General features: G+C 35.1%; 1 protein-coding gene across 1 annotated transcript; it reads right to left on the bottom strand.

Annotated features, from left to right (window-relative positions):
* Positions 1-10,261: 10,261 nt before the first annotated feature.
* On the bottom strand, positions 10,262-12,424 carry LOC131067202 (peroxiredoxin-2B). The gene is made up of 3 exons (XM_058002150.1): positions 11,978-12,424; positions 11,699-11,778; positions 10,262-10,667 (listed from the first exon to the last, which is right to left on the bottom strand). The coding sequence occupies exons 1-3, from the start codon at positions 12,130-12,132 to the stop codon at positions 10,411-10,413; spliced, it is 492 nt and encodes a 163-aa protein (XP_057858133.1). The 5' UTR covers positions 12,133-12,424; the 3' UTR covers positions 10,262-10,410.
* Between the last annotated feature and the right edge of the window lie 12,787 nt (positions 12,425-25,211).

The following is a 25,211-nucleotide window of genomic DNA, read 5'->3' on the forward strand; positions in this document are numbered from 1 at the left end:
AAATACTACTAGTGATCTAAACTGGGATCCAAACAAAATACAAGTACCAAATAGGCCAAAAAATGACCAAATATTGAAAGTACAATTTCTACTCAAAATCACTACAAAAAATGGTAGATTATGAAAGTAGACAAAAAAATTATGCACTTTCAAAAAAAATGGCACCTAAAAAGGAGTCCATATGAGCCCAAACAAAGCCTCCAAAGTTGTAAAAATTGGGATTTCATGATTTTAGAAAAACCTGTATCCGAAAATTAAAAAAAACTTGCATCATTGTACAGATCATAAAATTATACCCCAAAACAAAAATAATTGCTCGAAAATGGAGTCCGGATGAGTGAGATATCACTATTTGAAAATTGCCTACAAAATTTTCATCGCAACTTCAAACTTCAAATGCCTCTAGATTTGGCCTTTGAAATCCGACTTAGATGAAACAAAAGGCAAAAATGACTTTCTTGGACCTCCTCAATCCAATGGTAACCTCAGATTTGACCCATCAAGCTTCAATAATAACCTGCAATAGAAAGCTCCAAAATGCAAACCCCAAATAGCATCAAACTTCTCTCAATTGGCAAACCACTGACACTCTAATGGCTTTGATACCATGTGAGATTTTGCCAAGATCTAGAGGCCATGGAAAGCACAAATAAGAGAGAACAAAATAGATGATAGGAATAATTTGTATTCTATCAAGATGAAAATACTGATCAATTGGATCATCACAAGTTGTTCAATGTAGATGAGCCTACTTATATAGGCAAGGCTATATGGATATGTGAGCACACAAACATGACATGTGGCTCAATAAGAAACAAGGGTAGGTAGGAAATAGGTGTGGGTAGGTAGGAGAAACAATAAAATATTCCACATGAGGTGGATCACCCACCAAAGGTGGAATTATCACTCCACAATAAGTGGATATGATAGAGTAGTAACAAGATAAACACCATAAAAGGTGAAAATTATCCTACACACACTATCCCAATATGGCACAAACATCTAAGTGTCTCATACCCAAACTATTATGAAATGCATTTCCTAAGTAAACTTAAGTAAGGTGTAATAATATCCAAGATGAATAATTATTTACACCAACACTTATTTTACTTTCCAACTGATTTGTCTTTTATTGTTTGATTATTCATGGAATTGTGATGGTGAAAAATTAAGGTTTTCACCATAAGATGTATGAAAACCGCTAATTTTTACTTGGGTACCATTACATTAGAGAAAAATAGGAATTACATAGATCTAAACCTAAGAAGTTTGAATGTTGATCTAATTCTAGGGCATTGTTAGATGATCCTCTTCTTTCCTTTAAGTTGAATTGAATTGAATTGAATTTGCTAAAATTAGGGTAAATGTGCTAGGATTGATATAAAAATGCATAAACATTAATCTACAGTTGTCCAGATTTAGCCATGACCATGGAACTAAGGATTTTAAGAGGAGGGTAAGTGCACAAAGATGGTGGTCAAAAAGGGGGTATAAGTGGACACTTTTTTAATAAAATCAAGTGAACTTGAACTTGGAGGCAAAATTTGAAATTCATCCACTCAAGATATGAAGATAATCAAAGAACAAATATTGTAGTACTCTGAATCTAGTTTTCAAACTACTAAACTTTTTTAAAATTGGATAAGACTAAGGGGGTCAAATCCTTCATGCACGAAAAATAGACCCTGATTTTTTCAGAAAAATATAACATAGTGTCTGACGTGCGCATCAAAAAAGTCATAGTTAGATTTAGTATTTTGACAAATCCTTTGGTAGAAAGATAGTTGAGAGTGAGCACTAGAAGATGTGTATTTTTTTGTATTTTTTTGTTGAGTATTTTTTTTTTATGATTTTTCCAATCGAGCATATCCTAAAAATTAGGTACCTATTCGTGCGCGAAGCATAAGTTGCACTAAAAAAATTGAAAATACAATTTATTTTTTTAAATTGTAAAGAATCAAGTGCAATACAATAATATATAAAGTTTTTTTAAATTTGGATACGTATATCAAAAGTTATTAAAAAAATGGTGCATGTATGTCTATGAGAACTATGGAGACACTGGTAAAAGAAATTCAATAATAATATGTTATTGTTGTTCAAATTTTAAAAAAATTATGTGGTTAGAAAGCTCAGAAGATGGGTGAATATATGGTGGCAATTTTAGAAATACCCACTTGATGAAGTGTAAACCTGATGATGACAAAGTCGAGAAACCAAGTTGATAAAATAAAACACGTCAAAAAGGAGGGAAATGGAGGGAAATCAAACTTCCAAACTGTAGCTTTGTCATCTAGGCCTATTCCAAGCCTAAACAGTCGAAAGTGCGTATGGGGTACCTATGGTATAAAAAGCGCGTATGGGGTTTTTATGGTGTAAGAAGCGCGTATGCTCTATCTTAACTATAAAAAGCACGTACGCACTATTCTTACTATAAAAAGCGCATACGTTCTATTTTTACTGTAAATAGCGTGTACGCACTAAGTTTGTTTAAATTTTGGGAGTGTGTATAATATGATATTGTATATATAATAGGTGTATTTACAAATAATATATAATTTATATATAATATAAAAATATATAATATATAATATAATTTATATATAATATATAATATTTATATATGTATATAATAATATATAATATTTATATATATATATATATATAATATATCAAGTATATATATACACACATATGTGCATGTGTGTGTATTGTCTCCCTCTCTCCCCCTCTCAAGCACGTACAAGATGCCTCTCTTTCTCTCCCTCTCACTCTCTCTCTCTTTCTCTCTCCCTCCCTCTCCCTCTCTCCCCCTCTCTCTCTCACTCCCTCTCCCTCTCTCCCCCTCTCCCTTCCTCCATACCCTCTCTCTCTCTCTCTCTCTCTCTCTCTCTCTCTCTCTCTCTCTCTCTCTCTCTCTCTCTCTCTCTCTCTCTCTCTCTCTCTCTCTCTCTCTCTCTCTCTCTCTCCCTCCCTCCCCTCTCTCTTCCTCTCCCTCCAAATATATCTTCATTTTGTTTAAAAATAGATGAGGTTATAAGAAGATTGACAAGGTGGTCATTTTTCTTTTTTTTTAAAGAAGATAGGCTATAAAGTAGAACGTTCGAAGAAGATGAACGTATTGGTTTCTTTGGATTGCGTGGATGTATTGGTTGGATAATCTTTATGGGTTGTGTGGTGTACTAAGGGGTCATATGGTGTCTTATGACCCCTTAGGTGTTTTTATGGGTCATATGGTGTCCTAAGGGGTCATATGGTGTTCTATGATCCCTTAGGACACCATATGACCCCTTAGGACTCCATATGGTGTCGTTATGGATCGTATGGTGTCCTAAAGGGTCATATGGTGTTCTATGACCCTTTAGGACACCATATGATCCCTTAGGTGTCATTAGAGGTCATATTGTTTCCTAAGAGGTCATATGGTGTCCTATGACCCCTTAAGACACCATACGACCCATAATGACACCATATGGTGTCCTAAGGGCTCATAGAATGCCATATGACCCCTCAGGACACCATGCAACCCATAACAACACCATATGGTGTCCTAAAGGGTCATATGGTGTTCTATGACCCCTTAGGACACTATTTGGTGTCATTATAGGTCCTATGGTGTGTTAAGGGATCATATAGTGTCCTATGACCCCTTAGATGTTGTTAAGGATTATATTGTGTTATAAGGGTCATATGGTGTCCTATGACCCCTTAGGACACCATATGGTGTCATTATGTGTCTTATGGTATCCTATGACCCCTAGGACACCTTATGACCCCTTAGGACACCATATGGTGTTGTTAGGGGTCATATGGTGTCCTAAGGGGTCATATGGTCTCCTACAACTGCTTAGGACACCATTTGACCCCTTAGGACTCCATATGGTGTCCTAAGAGGTCATATAGTGTTCTATGACCCCTTAGGACACCATTTGGTGTCATTATGGGTCGTATGGTGTGCTAAGGGGTCATAAGGTGTCCTATGACCCCTTAGGACTCCATATGACCTCTTGTGTGTCATTATGGGTCATATGGTGTCCTAAGGAGTCATATGGTGTCCTATGACCCCTTAGGACACATGCATGGATACCTAGGATACTATATGACCCCTAAGAATACCATATGACATAAAAAAACACAAAATGGTGTCCTCCAAGTTTAGGTTCTCCTACAACCCCTTAGGACACCATTTGACCCCTTAGTACTCCATATGGTGTCGTTATGGGTCGTATGGTGTCCTAAGAGGTCATATAGTGTTCTATAACCCCTTAGGACACCATTTGGTGTCATTATGGGTCGTATGGTGTGCTAAGGGGTCATATGGTGTCTTATGACCCCTTAGGACTGCGTATGACCTCTTTTCTATCGTTATGGGTCATATGGTGTCCTATGACCCCTTAGGACTACATATGACCTCTTTTCTATCGTTATGGGTCATATGGTGTCCTATGACTCCTTAGGACACATGAATGGATCCCTAGGGTATCATATGACCCCTAAGAATACCATATGACCCTAGAGAGGGAGAGAAGGGGAGGAGAGGGAGGGAATGTGAGAGAGATATACCTAAGAGAGGAGGAGAGTGAGATAGAGAGATAGAGACTAAGAGGGAGAGACAAGAGATAAATGAGAGAGACAGAGGGGGTAGGGAGATAGATATAAAGAAAGGAAAAGGGAGGGGGAGAGAGAGATGGAGAGAGAGAGAGGGAAATAGAGGGAGAGATAGAGATAGAGAGAGACACAGAGAAGGGGACTCAAAGAGAGAGAGAGAGAGAGAGAGAGAGAGAGGGGGGGGGAGGAAATAGAGGGAGAGATAGAGATAGAGAGCGACACAGAGAAGGGGACTCAAAGAGAGAGAGAGGGGGGGAGATATAGAGAGATCTAAGAGGTGGATAGAGGGATTGGGAGAGAAAGAGAGATCTAAGAGGTGGAGGGAGGGAATGTGAGAGAGAGAGAGAGAGAGAGAGAGAAAGAGAGGGTGAGAGATAGAGAGAGTCTGAGTGAGAGGGAGGAAGGGATGGAAGGAGAGTAAATGGGACTAGAGAGAGAGAGGTGCGAAGAGAGGTATAGAGGGAGAGAATGAGAGAGAGATACACCTGAGAGAAGGAGAGAGTGAGATAGAGAGAAAGAGGATGAGAGGGAGATACTTTAGAGAGAGAGAGAGAGACTTAAGTGAAAAATAGAAATGGAGGGGGGGAGGTAGGGAGAGAGTGGGAAAGAGATACACTTGACAAAGGAGGAGAGTGAGATAGAGAGATAGAGGCAGAGAGGGATAGGGACTTGTGAGAGAGAGAGAGAGAGAGAGAGAGAGAGAGAGAGAGAGAGATATGGAGCGAGAGGGGGAGAGAGAAAGAGAGTTAGAGGGAAAGAAATACTTGACAAAGGAAGAGAAAGGGAGGGGGAGGGAGAGGGATGGAATGAGAGGGAGAGAGAGAGAGAGATTGAAGAGAGGGGGAGAGAGTGAGAGATAGAGATATTTGAGAGAGATAGAGAGAAAGAGAGGTATAGATGAAAGAAAGAAAGAAAGAAAGAAAAAGGGTGAGGGAGATGAGAAAGAGAGGGAGAGATACCTGAGAGAGGGAGAGATACCCGAGAGAGGGAAGACAGTAGAGAGGGAGATGTGTAAGAGACAAAAAGGTAGGGGTTAAAGAAGAGAGAGGGGGAATGTAGGGAAGAGACGAGAGAGATAATGCTGATATAAGCATGTTGATTACTGAAATTTGACTAAGTCTAAATTTATAAGAATACTCAAAAAACTAGAATCTGCATTATAACTCTTAGAGATCTGGAACCACTCTCAAACATCCTAACAATATATACATAAAATATAACTTAAAGTATAAGTGACATTTCTCTTTGTCTTTTTAAATGTTATATTTTATGTATATATCCTACCAAAAACCTAATGGAATGCTAAATGAATTGCATTTTATTGACAGACAAATGCATACGTGGTTTACAAAATAAAACCACGTACGAGGTTTTTAGTTTCTAAACTGCTTTTTAAACCGCGTACGAGGTTCTTAGTTCATAAACCGCATACATGGTTATTATACTTTAAACCCCGTATGCGGTTTAGCTTTGGAAATTGGAGTTTTCCTTAGGTCAAACCCCGGTTTGGAATTAACCATGAAATAGAAGTGAAATCTAATTGAATTGTAGTAATGGAAATGTTCTCTTTTTGAGGGAGATGTTGAATAATGACTAAAACAAAAATGCTATACTTCCTTGTGAATTTTTGTTTCTCTCCACATGGAATTAAGGTTTCATCAAGTCATCAATAACATATAACATGAATGTCATCTCCAATGCTTGAATATTGACTTTATGTCTGCTCCAATGCTTGAAAAAAGACTGATTTCTTTCTTGCTTGAGCTTGAATGCTTGATTGCTTGATGTCAAATTGAATTTCATGTGTGTGGATGATCAAATGAGAGGGGTAGACCTCCTTTTATACTTTCCTGTCAAAAAATAACTTTATTTTTTGACATAGGCCAACACAAAGCTGGAATTCCCACTCAAATCACATGACCGTTAAGAGGCCCAAATTTGGGTCCTCGTTGGGAGGACCGGGGAACTGGGCACTTTGGTCCTGAGGGGACCAAGGTGCCACACCCTAGTCCTGCCCAACCAGAGACCAAAATAAAGGGGCAAGATTATGTGCAAAGTGAAAATGGTGATAGATTTGCATAACAAGAGCAAAAATAGGACCTATTCAGGCCTCAGAGAGCGAACGCCAAGCTGAGGGCTCAAATATGGACAAAATTGTAAGGGAGTACAATTTAGGACATATAGGAATATACCAACTTTAATAGATGTCTCTGATTGACTTTAATGTTTAACAGTGTCAAATAAAATTTGCTATTTTTTCTTCATTACATTAATTTTTATGGTTTTATATAATTGTTAGTCCCAATATATGTGTATAGTATAGTTCTGCAAATTACACTCATGTTCATTAACAATGCAATAAAATATAGCAATTGTTAGAGTATTCGGGTATTTACTTGATTAATTAAACATTATTTGTTTAATTATTTAAGTCCCCTTTATCTCTTTTACACTTAAGCTAACTGTAGACACCTAAAATTGTCATGTCTAATTAAATAGATATTTTATTTATTTAATTACTTTAGCCTAATTATTCTATTAATTAAATAAATCTTTATTTATTTAATTAATTCATTTATCCTCTTCTAGCCTTATTTCTCATTTAAATAAATACATTTATTTATTTAAATTATCCTTTTCCTAAATTAAATAAATATTTTATTTATTTAATTATCTCACTTCTTCTATTAATTAATTAATTTAATTAATTCATTAACCTTTTCTACCCATGACACATGTCATTCATCTCTTAATTCATACACTACCTACCCCTTTCATTATTTTATTATTTCTTTTACCTACCCTCTAATCATAGCCGACCTCCTTTTACACCTCTCAATCTTATCCCTCCATTTCTTATAGTGTCTTCTATTTAAGGAGATGCTTCCTTCATTATCAAACCCTAATAATGCATCCTAATGAAAAAGATCTTAAGGACATGACTACACTACGATCCTACTTGCAACCACATTCCGTTCTTTGTTGAGCTCTTGTGCACATAAAATCTGAGAGCAAATATATCAAGCAAGATCAATGGAGATAGGAAGAATGGAGATCCAAACCCTATTGGACATGTGATGGTATAATCTTTGTGATTTCATTTGATTTGCATTGTCTTAGGTAATCTTTATATGTTATGGTGGATCTTTGTTGATTGTTAGGCTAGGGTTTTGTGGTTGAATTCATTTAGCCTTTCAATATCATTATTATTGTTATCCATTTTCACCATATACACTAACTTTAGGTGCATATAATTAATTATTTTAATTAATTATTATGTGCAAACCTAGGTTTTCCTTCATTGCTTCATTGCTTCTCCTTGTAACGGGTTTTTCAGCTTGCAGAGATTATTATTTTCCTTCATTGCTTCATTGATTATTTTCTCAACTCCTATAACAATAAGGTCTTTCACTATGATAGACCAATCAAAATAGTTAAATTATTATTGATTACACCATTATACCATGTTATCACAAAGTTCTACATAGTATTGAATTGCGAAATATTATTTATAAAGCCCTTCACTGTCATAAAAACTCAAAATAGTGAAAATAATTTATTCATAGATATATAAACCATCATGTGATTGATTTTTAATATCTTATTCCATAGCACCATGATAATCTCTTCTTAAAACTATTCCTACAAAATTCTTCAAAATAAGCACAATACTACTAAAGAACTTGGAACCTCAAAATTTTTACCTTCCTCAATATTTGCAAATTTGAATTTAAGATTATCATACACAAGAGAAAACCTTTGAGATCCAATTCCCATTTATTTTACCATAATTAACTTTATTATTACTATTTTACATTGGTTTTCTTCTTGATCTATTTGTTGGAAGAGAAGATGTTATTTCTAATACTCAATAGCTTATATGATCTTAATGATAACAAATTCTTTTGTCCTACCTATTTTCCGTCAATCTTGATTTTCTAGATTCTTTGGAATTGGTATCATGAATGGTTTTAAAATAGGTAGACCTCCAATGTAATCAATGATTTTTTTTTAATTATTTCTTGTTAAAAAAAATATTGCATGATGTCTAGATGCTAGAGATCAAATAGCGTTATTAATTAAAGCCCTTAACAAATTTGTCCTATGGTTTAATCCTCTTGGTGTGATCATTTCCTTATAGTGATGTTCTATCTTCTAAAATATTCTTACCTTTAAAAGTGCTATATTTTAGAATGCACATATTTTGAGAGGCATATTTAGGATTCGAAAAAAAATTCAACTTCCTAAATAACAATAATCTATTTGTGGAACATAATTGGAATAGATGTTGATTATGATATGTAGAACTTGTTAATGTGAATGTTAAGGCAACATTTAATGTAAAGCTAATGTTTTGGTCTAATATTATTATCCTAAAACTTATCCTTAAATACAAGATTCTAAGTACATAATTTGAAATAATTTTCACATAATTCAAATGGTATCAATCACATGTGAGAGGATTTGGTTTGGAATATGCATGACAATAAGTTCGAATTAGAAGAATAGAATATCTTATGCAATCATTTTTTAAATTATTTCCGAGATGATGGGATGATTAAGTGTTATAAAATACAAGATAATAAATAATTACTTTGAGATTCAGAACATTTTAAATGATTAAAACATATATGCTACACAATTCTATCCTACACATACTTATTCAAGAGGTGTGGCTACTTTGACAATCTAGTCCAAAATTTAATTAAAAAAAAAAGGTTATATTTTGGAATGGGCTTTTTTTTGTCTAAACAAACATAATTCAAAATAATAAATGTTGTTAAATTTGTTAAGCTTGTGTACAAAAAAACAAGTTGAACATTAGCATACTTAATTTATGACCTAAAAATTTGAAAATGGTCCAAATATATCTAAAATAATATTATTCAAAATAACAAATGCAAAATTTGATCATCTTGTGCCAAAACAAAACAATTGAAATACCAACAACAACAAAAAAACACTAGATAATATTTTACTTACACATACATGTATGATCATACCAATTAGGAATACATTTAAATTTCACTTCACTAGAGTCTAGTATAATTTCACTCCCAACAAAAGACTCTAGATAGCATTTACTTAAAGCACTCCTTAAATCACTCCTATCTCTTTTAGATTAGATTATGGCATCTCAAACTATGTAATGGAGACCACCAATTGCAAAATGATTGGACTTAGTCCAAGGAAAGAAAAGAGTAGTAACCAATAACATGAACAAAAATAAATAAATAATTAAAGACTAAACCTAGAAAAGTGAAGTAATCAATAACATGAAAACAAAACAAAGTTTAACTTGCAAAAGCAGCTGAAACAATCATGAAATAGAAAAATTTAATAAACAAAAGCTTCTGATTGGATTCTTAAAGCTGAAAATCCATCAACCCCTTCCGAGGCTCGATAGTTATCTATCCTTGCAAATACATTAGTTCTCTTTCATAATAAATTGTTTCAATCCCCAATTATACAATGAACTCTTCAGGGCAGATGAAGAATCCAAAACAGATCCTTAACTATTACAGATAACTTAAAACAGTTTCCTATTATTCATAAATATCAAATAAATAGTTAACTCAGTTTGCTAAACCAAAAAACCATTATCACACAAAATAACCAACGAATGCCCAATATTATTTATAAAGCTCACAGAAAACTCAAAATAGTTTGATCTTATTAATCATAAATACCAAAAATATCATATCCTTTTCAGTATCTTATACCATACTACCACAACCATCTGTTCTTAATGCCAGAATTGCAAAATTCTAAAAATAAACAGCTATACATATAACCAAAGCACTAGTCTAGCACTTTGAGAATGTCATCAGCACTTGAAACCTCGAAACTTCCACCTTCCTCAATGTTTGCAACTTTCGCTTCAAGATTATCACAAACTATAGAAAACCTTCTGGATCTGATTCCCAGTCCTTTATTTGACAAATCTAATTCCAGACCCAATGCATGGGTATAATTTGCAGCACCATCTGCAAGAAACTTGACGTGCTTGTTGTTTGGATATGTTTTTGCCCATTCTCTCATCACAAACGGATCATTAACTGAGACAAACAAAAAAAAGTATTAGATGAATGCAATCCAGATCAGATGAAAGTTTGCATGTGATGCAGAAAATGACTAACAAGACATTTGATATAATGTCTTTCATAATAATGAATGCAATAGGCAAAATTGTCCTATTTCCATACACTAGCAAATGAACATTCCACGACAATACATTTGTAGCCCATTAATATTCTAAAAAAAGTAAACAACATACAGCAAAATGAATTAAACAACATTGCAATCTGTTCATTGGCAATAGAGGCACTCAATCAAATACAGTTACAGAATTAACATTCCAAAATAAAACGTTTCTAGCTAAAAATATTCAAAAAATGTTGAAACAGAAAAATACAAATATCAATCAACATTGCAATTTGCTCCCTGTTAACAAAAAAATCGAAGCCAAAGAATAAAGATCACATAAATGGTGTGAAATTACTCTAGTTCTTTATAAATTTAAGAATATTCAGCATTAAAGGTCCATACCCACTTCCCCCTGGTCCCTACAATGCAGATCCAGAACTTAGTAAAATGGAGCTAACATTAATGGTTTGCAGGATAGAGAGAGGGATACCAAATGGTTATCGATGTTTGTTTTACTTTGAAATTGACAAGTTTGAAAAAAGAACTAATTCTGTGTAATGCGATTCACGACCTAAGTCCGTATTTCCTCAAAGGTCCTATGAAAAATCTCATGTGAATGTTAATAAGTGTACTAATGTTTTATGGAAAGAACTCAAAAACAGATTCGACACCTGAAACTTTCTTTATTTTGCATCTGTTTTCAACACCAGAAAATTAGCATCTGTATTTCAATTTTCAATCAGGGACCATATATTATTCACACTTAAATTTCTTAAAAATCTACCCAACATCATCTCCACCTGTAACTTTCTATTACCCCTCATACTGTACATTGTTTGTGTGGCAGAGAGGATTTCCCCAATCCATTGTGGACCCGTTCTACAACCTTAACAATCCTTTGAATATGTGAATTATCATATAATGCTAGCAAAATCATACATACCACTAATGAGAATGATGTCATCAACACCCTTGGCCTTCAACTCCTCGGCCTTCTCGATAAACCCTGGAACATGCATCAGACTACAACAACGAAATTAAATTGTTAAAAAATCGTTTTAATGATTTATCAATCACTTCTGCAAATTAAAATAACAACCACCACCACCATAAAACCCTTAATAAACCCTAGAAGCTTTTATGAAACCCAAATTACCCCCAACAAGAGTCATGCACAGCCAAATTTGAAGAACAAACCCTAAGTGATATTTTTGACAAGTACCTGCAAGTAGGAGTGAATGCGCCGGGAACACCGAAGAGAATGATCTTCTTGCCAGCTGCGAGAGAGTGAACAGACAGTTGCTGCAGATTGCCCTCTTCATTGAAGTAAGCGAGGGTTCCATCTGGAATCTTGTCACCAACAGCAATTGGAGCCATTACAGGATTCGATCTCTTCACCTTACTCTCAGATAAGTAATACTCTTCGAGCCTAGATTTGTTTGCGATAAAATCTCATTCACAGCAAGAATTATATAGAGCTGTTGGAGGAGAAGAAGAAGTGGATTTTGATTAAATTTGATATCCCAGTGGGAATCACACATGGCATCTACGTGCGTGGGAATCGCGCATGGCATTTATTGTCCATTTTCAAGACAGGTTAGGGAATTTAAACTGGTATTTTATTGATCATTAACTATTTATCCAACCGTTAGAAGTCTTCGTCCAGCAGTTGTGTATCGTAAATATCTGTAAATTGTCTAAAGTAGTTTGTAGATATTTTAGTAACTGATGTTTTTATGTCACGTTATAGATAATAATAATCAAATAATAATATTATTATTCCCTAGTTCATGGGTAATTGATAAATGATAAGATTATGACATATTTAGTTAAAAAAATTTATTAGGTTTCTTGAAATTGAATTTTGATGATATGGAAGGTCATGTTATGAGGTAAGGGCTAATTGTGTCTTAATGGGTTCTTTTTTTGTAAGTTTTCTTTTTTCGTTGTAAGTTTAATGATGAGGTAAGGGTAATAAAATAATAATAATATTATTTTCTAGTTCATGGGGTAATTGACAAATGTTATAAGATTTTGACATATTTAGTTAAGACTTTTGATGAGGTTTCTTGAAATTGAATTTAGATGATATGAAAGGTCATGTGGATGAGGTAAGGGCTAATTGTGTCTTAGTGGATTCTTTTTTGAAAGTTGTCTCTTTTTTTCGTTGTAAGTTTAATGATGAGGTAAGGGCTAGTTGTGTCTTACTGGGTTCTTTTTTGAAAGTTGTCTCTTTTCTTCATTGTAAGTTAATGATGAAGTGGAATGGAAAGCAATTAAAGTCTTGAAGTTGGTGGTCTCTATTAGTTGTGAGAAGTTGATTTTGGAAGGGGACTCTATGTTGGTTGTGTGAAAAAATTTACCAACTTCAAGACTTTAATTGCTTTCCATTCCACATATTGATGGAATCAACGTACAACCAATTTACTAACTTCTCACACAACCAACATAGAGTCCCCTTCCAAAATCAACTTCTCACACAACCAACATAGAGTCCCCTTCCAAAATCAACATAGGCTGATTTGTACAAAAAATGTAGGGGAAGGTAGAGAAGTCCTACCCAAATAGGGGACACATCTATAGATTATTTTAATAGGCCTAAGTTGGTTTTGGAAGGGGACTCTATGTTGGTTGTGTGAAAAAATTTACCAACTTCAAGACTTCAATACTCCATAATTTGAGAAGTTGATTTTGGAAGGGGACTCTATGTTGGTTGTGTGAAAAAATTTACCAACTTCAAGACTTCAATACTTCCATAATTTGAGAAGTTGATTTTGGAAGGGGACTCTATGTTGGTTGTGTGAAGTTTGGACAAGACATTTGCTAAATGTTGAAATATAAAATCACTCCTAGAAGGAGTATTGAGTTTGAGTTAGAATTTTAAATAATTATTTACTTTATATAAAAATACAAGAAGGGTGAAGGGTTTTTAGGCTAATAAGGAATTAATCGTGTGCCTCTCATAATAGAAACTAATGATCAATTGGATGGATGGATATACAAGTTTGACTAATCTCATTAATTCACTTTACAACCTCACGGTCATCAAAATTAATAGAAAACCTTGATATAAGGAATTAATCGTGTGCCTCTCATAATAGAAACTAATGATCAATTGGATGGATGGATATACAAGTTTGACTAATCTCATTAATTCACTTTACAACCTCACGGTCATCAAAATTAATAGAAAACCTTGATAGAGAAAACATTACAAGTATTAGTAGAGAGCTAAAAGAAATGGATAAACATTCATGAATATCATGAACAAAAAATTTACATGTCAAAATAAAACTCTTTAAAAGAGGAATTTGAAATTGAACTCTAAAAAATATGGTAAAATCACATTATTGACAATTACCTTTACCTTGTTATGTCGAGAGGCATTCTTCAATCGTATAAGAGTTCAAAGAATCTGTGCACAAAGAAAAATTAGTAATAGAAATTTCCAGTCCTTGCCACGTTTGAGCATTCTCATATTTGAGTGTCAAAACTATTATGTTCGTTGCATGTTGGTTTGAAGGTTTTTGGTTCGGAACTGTTATGTTCACAAAATTTCTTGGTTCTCATCTATGCTTCTATATAATGGATATATAGATATATATTTAAAATACACATTTCGGTAGAGGCAGACACACTCAAGAGATATCATTAGTGCCATTTTGAATCTCAATAGAGTCATTTCACATCTCAATAAAGCCACACACTTTACAAATTGCCATTATATGATGTATGCAATTTATACATCCTCTGCAATGCAGCACTACATCACCTCTATAAGATAAGAATGACCTAATCAACTCAAAATATTATTTTTCACTTTAGCATTATGTTCATATGCCTTGATCTCAGTCAGATTAGTTGGATGAATAGGAAGAGTATAACCATTCTCAACAAATTGCCAAACACCAAATCCTAGAGAGGTAAAATAGGATTTCATCCTTACTTACCAAAAAGTGTAGTTTGTTCCATTAAGATGCTTAGCATGAATGAGATCCATCTTGTCCCATCCTAGATCTTCCTCAAGTTGTTAGGCTTCTTCTAAGGAACCTTGCTCTGATACCAATTCTTAAATACAATCAAATTCTAAAGGGAGGGTAAATTAGTATTCAATCAAACTTCCATTCAGCATAAGCTTAAAAACCTTAAAACAAATCACCAACAATGAAACATAAGAGACACTAGATTTACATGAAAAACCTTAGAAGTGAAAAACTACATTGAGAAAGCTACTTAGATCTACTATCCAAATCCATCTTCACAATGATATAAATAGGAATACAACTTTGTTTTAGGGTTACAACCTAAAGAAGCTACAACTCCCTAAATCACTGTTTTATGGCTACAACCAAAGGAACTTTAGTACTCCTTGAGAATTACAACACTTACAAAAGGAGGCTTCAACCTTAGATTATCGTGAATAATTTATTGACTTCCACCACAATAACTTTGTAAGACAACATTATTAACTCTCAAACCGATATGCTATGGTGAGTGGGAGAGTGAAAATGGGGAGTGTTAGTAAGGTTTTTGAGGGAGAAGATGATACAGAGGAAGCACATGAAGGAGATGGTGATGAAGATAATGAGAAGGTGGATCCAAGCCCTAGGTTGCTTTCTTTGGCTCTGTTCCTTTTTGGATTTTTGGAAGAAGTTGTTCTTGGTGGTGTTGGTTTGGCCTCTCGAGGGATTATTCCCCTGTTCTAGAGTATATTCTCATTTTTGGAAGGTGGGCTCTATTCGTTGATATCTTTGTGCCCAAATGTTGTTCCTGTTCACCTTGCACTCTTTACTAGTATTTGCCTTCAAGGTTGTCTCTCTTTGTTCCCAATAGTGGGGCTCCTTGCTAGCTCTTGACTTTGTTCTAACAGATTCGGTGGTGACTTTTCTTATTCTTTCTTTCCCCATTACTCTCGGTGTTGTTTAGGGGACTCAAAGATGGTGGCGGGGGCCTATTTGTGGGGGCCCCTAGTTGCTTAAGGGAAAGGTGAGCTCTTTGTTATTGTCACTAATATCGGTGTTGTAGCTCTACATAATGTGATGGTAGTAGATCTCTCGGTGTTTTTTGGTACTCCGGTGCATCTCGGCAGGCTTTGCATCTCTACTATTTTTCCTTGGTATCCCTACCACTTGATGTGGACTCCCACCATGGTGGGTGTTTTTTAGACAATGTGCGTTATTCTCTACCCCTATTGTGGGGTTTTCTTCTACAGGAGTGGGAAGGATGCATTGTGTCCCTTTGTGTGTGATGACTATGATCTTCTCCACTATGTCTTGGTGGAGGCTCCTGTGATGACTACTTGGTGTGGGGTGTGTTCCACTTTCTAGTTGTGTTGCTCTCCAGGTTGGGATTTTGTGTTTCCTACTGCTGCAACAAGCCCTGCTTCTGTTCTTACTCACTCAAATGCTACTCCCAACTTGGGATTTGGTGTAGGTTTCTCCAATCTATGGCTAATTTTTATGTTTTGGAGGTATTTGTAGCCACTACGTGGCATGGGGGGTTATTCTTATTTAGTTTCTTTATTATCTATTGTTCTTACTGTTGGTTTTCTAAGATCGAATTTTGTGGGGGCTTGGGCTCTTTTTTTCTAGGTTGTGCCTTTGCTTTGTCCCAAGCCCCCCCTTTGGAGACTCCTTTTGAGGTGGATTTTCCTTAGGGTGGGAGGGGGGTTTGAGCATACGTGGGCTGAGTTTTGTTCTAAGGAATATGATTTTCCTTTAGGTGATGGTTTGTTGTTGCAAGTGGAGGTGGTGGTTTAGAAAAGGGGAAGTGTTGAGGGTTGGTTACCCTGCGAATGGTTAACTAGAGAGGGATCTACTCCCTTCCTTCATGTTGTTGTATTTTCTCCAAAATCTCATCAAAAGTGGTCACTCTCTCCCTGGGCCTTTTCTCATGCTCTCATTCTCCTTTGTGGCTTCGTGAGGTGGTCTGAAGCACTATGCATACAAGGGAAGTGGTGATTTTCAATTATGCAAAAATAACAAGCCTATAGAGGTGGTCCATGATGTGATGTTTGTAGGGATTTCCACTAGCAAAAGGTTTAGGGATGCCTTTCAAAACCCTATGGTCTATTTTGTCCTAGTCTATTCTTTGGATTTTGTGTGCCTGGAATGGCTAGGTTTCTCTATCACATGTTTCTCTTCTATGTTGTTGGAACATGGTGAGTGTAGTTATAAGGTTGTAGGAAGCCTTTTAGAATCTGCAGGGTGTTGTCTATTAACTTGGCTTCATTGTTGTAAGCAAAAGGGTTTGTTTGGAATGTGTTTCGTGGTGCTCCTAAACCCCTTTGTTTCTGATTAGGTGATTTTGGTTTTTTTAGGAACTTGTTCCCATTGGTTTTTTCTCTAGTCAAAAGCTTGTTTAAAAAAAGGCTTGCCCACTTTAGGTGTTTGTTATTTTTGGTGGTCTCATTTCTTGTGAGTTTCCCCTTGTGTGCTTGTTTATCGATTATGTATCGGTAATAGGCCTATCTCGTCTTTATCTAATCAAAGCTTTGTAAGACCACATCAACTACATTCATCTCATTATCTCTAGCACACTTCCAGGCCTATTCAAATGTAGCAACCTTTGGCTCATTGCCTTTAATATGCATTAGGAATTTCTTTGCACCCTTCCATAATAACACTCCAACATTATGCCTTTTTCCATAATTTGATCTTTCATATATATCCTCTGCATGCCTTCAAAAATGTCAATTAGGTCGATTTCAAAAGGCATATAGATAAAGCATATAACATCACACCAATTAGCCCCTAAACACATAAACCAAGAAAGGCAACATGTTTTAGTTCACAACAAGGCTCAACAAGGCCCAAAAGACATCTCCTACATCATTCAAAGCAGCATGAACATACAAAATCATGGTGCAAGCTCAAAAAACTTTCTCCCAATTAGCCAAGATTAAATGTGTAACAATCAAAGAGGTCGGCCATAGAGGAATTAACTGCAGCTCCAAAAACAATATAAATAGGACCCAAATCATCTTAGCATGCATCTCCATGCTAGTGCAAACCTCAAGGTATAGATGTAGATACACTAAGTGAGCTAGATAACTACTTAACCTACACTCATTGTGAACCACAAAGAGTATTGGAGAGATCAGAAACTAATGTGTGGAGAACATAGAAGTATCATATGAGCTTCAAAAACTTTCCTATAACCTTATTTCACATTATCATGATCATTAGATATGGTGCAAATATACTGAAATTAAACATAGTAACACAATCAAACCAAAAAGCACAGTCTTATGTACCAAAGACACCAAAAGACACCAAAGATGCCAAAACAATCTTACCAGATGTAGAGAAACGTGGAACAATCTTATGGGCCAAAGACACCAAAACTAGTACTACATACTTTGGTTGTTTCATTGCAACAATCTATCGATGAGTGCATACTTTATAACATCACATATTTGACATCCAACCATTAACTTTCAAGGACACAAACATAAGTAACACACTGTCACTCAACTGCAAAAATCTCCCCCTTTAAATACCAAACAAGAACATTCATTATCATAGGTTGACATCAAGATATCAATGACAATATATTGCTCTATACACTGAGCTCCATACCTACAACAAACCACATAACACACTATTCCAAACAATGACAATACACTACTCCATGTGGGTTGACATCAATGACAACACTACTCCATATTTGTAATAGAGCTTATTTTTACCATGTAATAATTAGTTATATTCATGTAATTAGGTAGTTTGAGAGTTTGTATTTGAGATACTCTATAAAACCCCTATTATAATTCAGTTTCAAATAAACTCTCTCAATTATATAACCATTATTCATATCTGGACTATGAAAATGTAGATGATTTTCATTTTTTAAATACCCACAATGAAAAATAATAACAAAAGTAACACAAGAGATCAATAGTTGTGTAGTGTCATAAAATTGTGACCCCTATAATTTGCAGCCGCATTAGGGTCTTCACGTTGGCGATTTGAATCCCCGAGCGATTTGAATCAATTTATTTTCATTTTTCTATCTCCCTCATAAACTATTTTTTTACAAAAAACAACATTTTTAAAGAGTGATACTCATTTGGTATGGCATAAATTTTTTTCTAAAATAGATATGAATATGATTCTTTGGAATTTAGTTTTTTGACATCCATATCTAATGTTTCCAATTGGTTTCATAACATTATCTTCAATATTTCATATTTTATTAAGTTTCAAAGTCGAGTTAACTGTAATTTTGACTTATGTTCATTTGGTTGGTCATAACTTGTTGTGTATGTATCCAAATTCAATTTTTTTTTTGTTGGAAAGAGGACTTCAATACCTATTGCACAAATATTTTTCAGAATTTTTTTTCACTTGTTTACTATTTTTCCATAACCGTTGAACTTGGAAGTTGATGTTCGGTATGAAACCTATGTTTAGTTAATCTAAAAAAAACATAATAAACTCTTTATATATTAAAATAATAGTCATTAGAAATCTTGTTGCAAGTACTACTATCATGCATTTTGGTTTGTCAAAATTTGTCCATTTGAGCCCCCAATTTGAGCTTCGAAGGCCAAAAATCTGCAGAAACCATGAGAGGTTTGGGGGGAGTCCAAAACCAACCCCCTTCGATCAATCAAACCCCCCTTCTATCAAACTCCCTAATGCAAATTTTGTGTTTTATGCATTTTTGGGTTCGATCGGAAGTGGGTTTCGATCGAACATGGCTAAAATTGTGTTTTGGACAAAAGAGTCAATTTTTTTCGTCCGAAAAAATGTAAACCACTATTGTAAGTTCACCCCCTAGAAAAACATGTGGCATGCATCCATGGGTATGATGTCACAGAGTACCTCATCACGGTAACTTCCAATCTTGAATTTCACCAAACACTGCTCATTGACTAGAACTTTGTGGTCATTTTGCAACTAGGCTATCTAATACAGCTGTGGATGCCTTTCTCTCTTCAACTTCAACTTTGTATCCATCTATTTAGGCACCAGATTATCAATGCTCCCACTGTCAATAATCACATCATAACACTTATTTTCACATTTGCATTTGGTGCGGAACAAATTCTTCCTCTGATCTGGTTCTTTTTCCTCATTTATCAAGGTTCTCCAGATAACTAAGGCCTCTCCCCTTTCAGCATCATTAGAATGTTTAGACTAAGCTTATTGGTTTGCATTCGCAACTCATGTATGACCTTCATTTCTTTCTCTTGTTGTTTCGTCGCGTTGTGGACATTCATAGGCTATATGCCCTTCTTCACCACACTAGAAACAAGTTCCTCTAAAACCTCTTCTCCCAAACCCTTGTCCAGGCCTTCCTCTTCCTATTCCTCACCATTCACCATTGTTTTGATCACAGGGGCGATAAAAATTATCACCCTTTTAATTTTGACTATTACAAGTGCATCATCATTTTTCTTTTGATCTTCATTTCGGCTCCCAAAAGATCTTCCATCGCCTCTACCACCTTGGGCTTTCCCTTTTTGTTTTCCTTCAAATCTCTTATTCATATTTTCCTCCACCTTCAAAGCAAATTGATATGCTTCTTCAATATTGGTCATTCTAACCAGACTCAACTCCTCTTGAATACTTGATCTTAACCCATTCAGATAACGCACGACCTTCTCCTTGTTGGCCTCTCCATGGCCTATTCTTATAATTATTTTGTAAAATTCTTCTGTATAATCCTTCACAGACTTGCTAGCTTGCTTCAACCCTTGCAATTTCTTCAGCAAGTCCAACTCATAGTCCATAGGAATTAACTACTTCTTCAACTTCTCAACCATGTGATCCCATTTAGTGATCTTTCCCTTTCCTCTCCTATTTCTTTCAAGCTAGCGGTCTCTTTCCACCAAATATTTGCATGTGACCTTTCAACTTCATTTTTGCAAACTTGACCCGATCTGGGTCTTCTATAGCTTCATATTCAAAATATTCCTCCAACTCATTAATCGAATCAATCGACTCTTCTGGGTTCAGATTCCTAGAAAAATTAGAGACTTCAATTTTGAGTCTTTTCCCAATCTGGGAAATGGCCCTCAACAATCGAGCCTAATCTTGATCTATCACTTTTTCTACTTCTTCTTCAGATGTATCTTCAACCTCTTCTCCGTCTTCAATTTCTCCTCTCCTCGAATTAAACCCTCTTCTTATCTCTTCTTACAACACATCAATCTGTCTATGGAGGGTTCTCAAACCCTCGTTTGCTAAATCATTTCTACTACCAACATTTATGGCACCAACATTTCTGCCAACATGCATCACTCTTGGAGGCATCTTGAACATGAGCCCACAATCACAATTCTTGGTGTGAACTGCCTCACATTCGACGATCTGTCCACACACTTAGGAACAACCCGCTTTGATACCACTCGATGAGGGAAAAACCCAAAGAGCAAAAAAACACAACAAAAGAGACATAGAAAATCTATATGTTATTATTATCAGAAAACTATTTTCAATACATGCAATTAAAAATAATAGAAATAAATCCTCACGGGCTGCAATACAATAGCTTACAGAGTTTTCTAGAAAACCCTTACATTGCAATTTTCCAACCCAAATCTCAAATCTAAAAAACTCACTCCCCAAAAACTATTTAAACAAGTTTCCTCAAATGAGTCCTAAATAGCTTCTCTTTCATTTGGAGCCAAAATTACAATTTAGAAATTACCATTTGTCGAACAAATGCCAAAACATGAAATCGGAAATTGAAAATTTAGCCAAATTCGAAAACTGGAAAATTTTCCAAAAAATTGTCCAACTTCCAACAGCCATAACTTTTGATCCGGGAATCGGATTGATGAACTGTTTGAACCGTCGGAAATCTCTCCGAGCGAAGAATATACTAAGAAGCTAATTCTTGCCATTTTCGGGTCCGTTTGGAACCATTTAATGCCTCAAATTTGACTTGGAAGAAGTTTTTTGGGTTTTTCAGGAAAATGAAACTTGAATAATTTTCAAACCATTAATGCTTTTAATTGATTCTTTTGCCGATGTGCTTATTTTTCCATTCTCAAGATTCCTGCAAAATTCGAGCTCCATCCGCCTTTAAATAAAAACTTTCTATTTTTGGCAGATGGCAAGAAAAAACAGCTTGACAATTCTGAATTTTGGAATCTTTTATTCGTCCAAATGGGTATCCAGAAATGCAAAAACATTAAAAGAAAACTAACTAGAAAAAGGAATTTTTTTTTGGGTGATGCAGGATTTCCCTTACACCACCAAATTCTCCTACATCAGTTTGAAATGATGTTGATAAGTTATTCAATTTTTTATGTTAAGTTGCCTAACTTTGTTTTTCTAAATTTTCAATGCCACTTAAGGGCCTAGTTTGGCCCACCATGATCTTGCACATACCCATTATCTATAGGAGAGGCACAATGCATTATAGTAGCATCTTGCGACACTTAGGTTAGTGGATGAATCAAACTCTCAGTGATATTAATGTGAAATATGATGAGTAAATTCCTATTATGTGTGATAATACAAGTGCTAAATTAACATTTCAAAGAATTTGGTAATGCATTCAAGGACTAAACAAATTGCAATCCAATATTATTTCTTAAGAGAGAAGGTTGTAGAGAAGGAAGTCAAATTGAAGTATGTACCCATTGAAGAAAAGATTGTAGATATCTTTACTAAGGCATTGGAAAAATATTTCATATGTATTTGTCTAGGGGGATTTCTAAAGTTCATCTTATTCTCTTGGATTGATGCGGTGGCTTCTCTTAGGGAGAGCAGTGAGTGTTGTAGTTATCGAAGTCTTATCAGTTTGTGGGAGAGAGAGTTTAGTAGAATTCCCTTTGTCCTTGATGTCAAAGTGGGAGAGAGGTCGGTTGTATGTTTAGTGCTCTTTGATGTTGTTGGTTTTGCCATCAATGAAAAAAGGGAGAGAATGTTGGAAACTTGAGTTGTTGTGTTGTGTTGTGTTGTCATTGATGTCAACCTATCTTGTATTGTCATTGATGTCAACCTATCTTGTATTGTCATTGATGTCACTATGTGTTGTAGATGGTTTGGAAATGAGTATGTTGACATTTTTGTGTGGTCTAATGAAGATATTGAGGCTTTTTTGGAAGGTTGGTGCAGTGGAAGTTTCAATGTGAAAGAAACAATATTTATGTAGAAAAGAGTTTTTAATGTGCCAGTGGAAGAATGCTTTGCATTCCTCTAGTGTGTGAAGATTATGGAGTGCGGCTATGGATATAATGTTTATGATTTGTATACATTGTACTACCAACTTTACAAACTTACTCTATTGCTCAAATGGTAGAATTGGATGATGTTATTTCTGGCAGTGGCTTTCTATCCAAATTGGTTCGAAGAATGCTTGGTAGTTCTTTGATTTGTGGATTCAAGTGTTGTAGCTTGGAGGACATGTTCATTTGGTTTGTGCAATGTTCTAGTTTAGTTTTATGGTGATGATTTTATTGGCAAGTGAAGTTATGGTTTTTTGTGCCTCAATGTTAGAATCAAGCACACATGCTATCTTGAATGCTCTTTAAAATTTCATATTATTGGATAAAATAAGTGTCAATCATATTTCTTTGGGCTTTAAAATAATTTTTTAGTTTATAAAACATGAAATCAAACATTGAAAACTCTGGGAATCTTCCTGTGACTTGTGTACATAGTGTGTTGTTGAGAACCACCTTGCCAAGGGGTCTTTTAGGATTATTTGGGTGGTCACCCCTAGTGTTATTGGATTCATTTTGGACCCTAGTATCCTTCATGGTATTGCATGAGGAAAGACTAGGTGTTTAGAACCTCCTTGATTCCCAAATTTTTTTCATCATTTTAGAGTTTGTTTATCATTCATGCATCTTCCTTGTAGTTCCCAAGTGTTTGGCACATCTTGGCAAGCAAACCATAGTTTGGGTTTTCTCATTGGCTAAGGCTCCAATACTAGAGTTGGACTACAACATCTAAGAATGACTTATAGTGCCTTGTAGAGACTCTAGTGTCAGACTTTGACACTTAAGCATTAGTGTTAGTGTCTTATATGGGTGCTAGTGTCCTCTAGTGCCTTTTTTTTTTAATAATTTTGTCATTTTGGTTGGGTCTTTTAACCATTTTTAGGGGGAAATTTGTTTCTAAAAGTAATTCTCCTTGGCCTAGAGAGTCTTCCCATGCAATAAGTGTGATACCTCAAGTTTTATGGCATCTCCTTGCTTTTAGAAGCATGCCAATGCTTGGAAGTGAATCATCATCATTCCAATTAGTGGAGGGTTTGTACCTCTTGGTTAAATGTAACCTCTTGTGAAGGTTTGCCCATGTGTTTACATTTTGTTAGGGTTGATGTTGAGTGGATTGGAGGTGAATGCATCCAAGTATCTTAAACCTTGTCTTAGGAATCGATAATTGTATCATCTAGTTGAGTGGTGTTAGCTCCTTGTCGTTCCACCATCCATGTGGGTTTCCATGGGTGTGATAAGAATTCCTAAGTGTTCATTGGCATGGATTTGAGGTTGATGACTCCCTCATCCTACCCTTGTGTTATATTATGAGAGAATATGATCATAAGTTAGTACACAATCATCATTTGGGTGTTGCCTACTCTCTTGTAGGTTCATTGTAGTGGTTTTATCCCATGATTTTTAAGTTTTCTATTGGTGTCACCTTGCTTTTGCAATGGTGAGGTCATTCTTGTTGTCATTGTCATTGTGTCATTGTGTTTCACATGAAACTTGTGTGCACATTGTTGTGCAAGTGCATCATGTTGTTGTCGCATCTTTGTCATTGTTGTTTTTTTTTTTTAAAGTTGTTATATGAGGTTTTGTCCTAGGTGTGTTGGCTTCGACCATCATAGGAAGAAAGAAATTAAGTGTGAATACAATGGGTTAGCCAATTCACATGCTTGAAGTGCACACCAATCCACCCCTTATAATGAGGTCTCACCCCCTCAACAAGAAATCATTGAAGCTAAAAAAATAAAAGAAACAATGTTTGAAACTAAGACTTTGATGACCTTGAGGTTCTAAGGTGAATTAATCAGATTACTCAAACCCATCTATCCATCCATTTGATCATTAATTTTTGTTAAGAGGGATAAGATTAATTCCTTATTAGCCAAAAAATCCTTCACCCTTGTAATATTATTTGTTATAGTGAGTAAAAAATATATTTTAAATTCTAACTCAAACCCAACACCTCTTATAAGAGCGATTTTAATTTTCAACCCTTGGGAAATGTCATCCAAACCACACACAACCAATAGAGTCCTCTTCCACAATCAACTTCTTACAACTAATAGAGGTCATCCCAACTTCAAGACTTTAACAACTACTTTCCATTCCACTTCATTATTAAACTTACAACGAAGAAATTGAACAACTTTCACAACATTAAGACACGACATGACCTTTAATATCATCAAAAATCAATTTCAATAAACATCATCAAAAGTCTTGACTAAATATGTAAAATTTTATAACATTTATCAATTATCCATGAACTAGAGAATAATAA

The sequence above is a fragment of the Cryptomeria japonica genome, chromosome 3, assembly GCF_030272615.1.
Source record: "Cryptomeria japonica chromosome 3, Sugi_1.0, whole genome shotgun sequence".
NCBI lineage: Eukaryota > Viridiplantae > Streptophyta > Pinopsida > Cupressales > Cupressaceae > Cryptomeria > Cryptomeria japonica.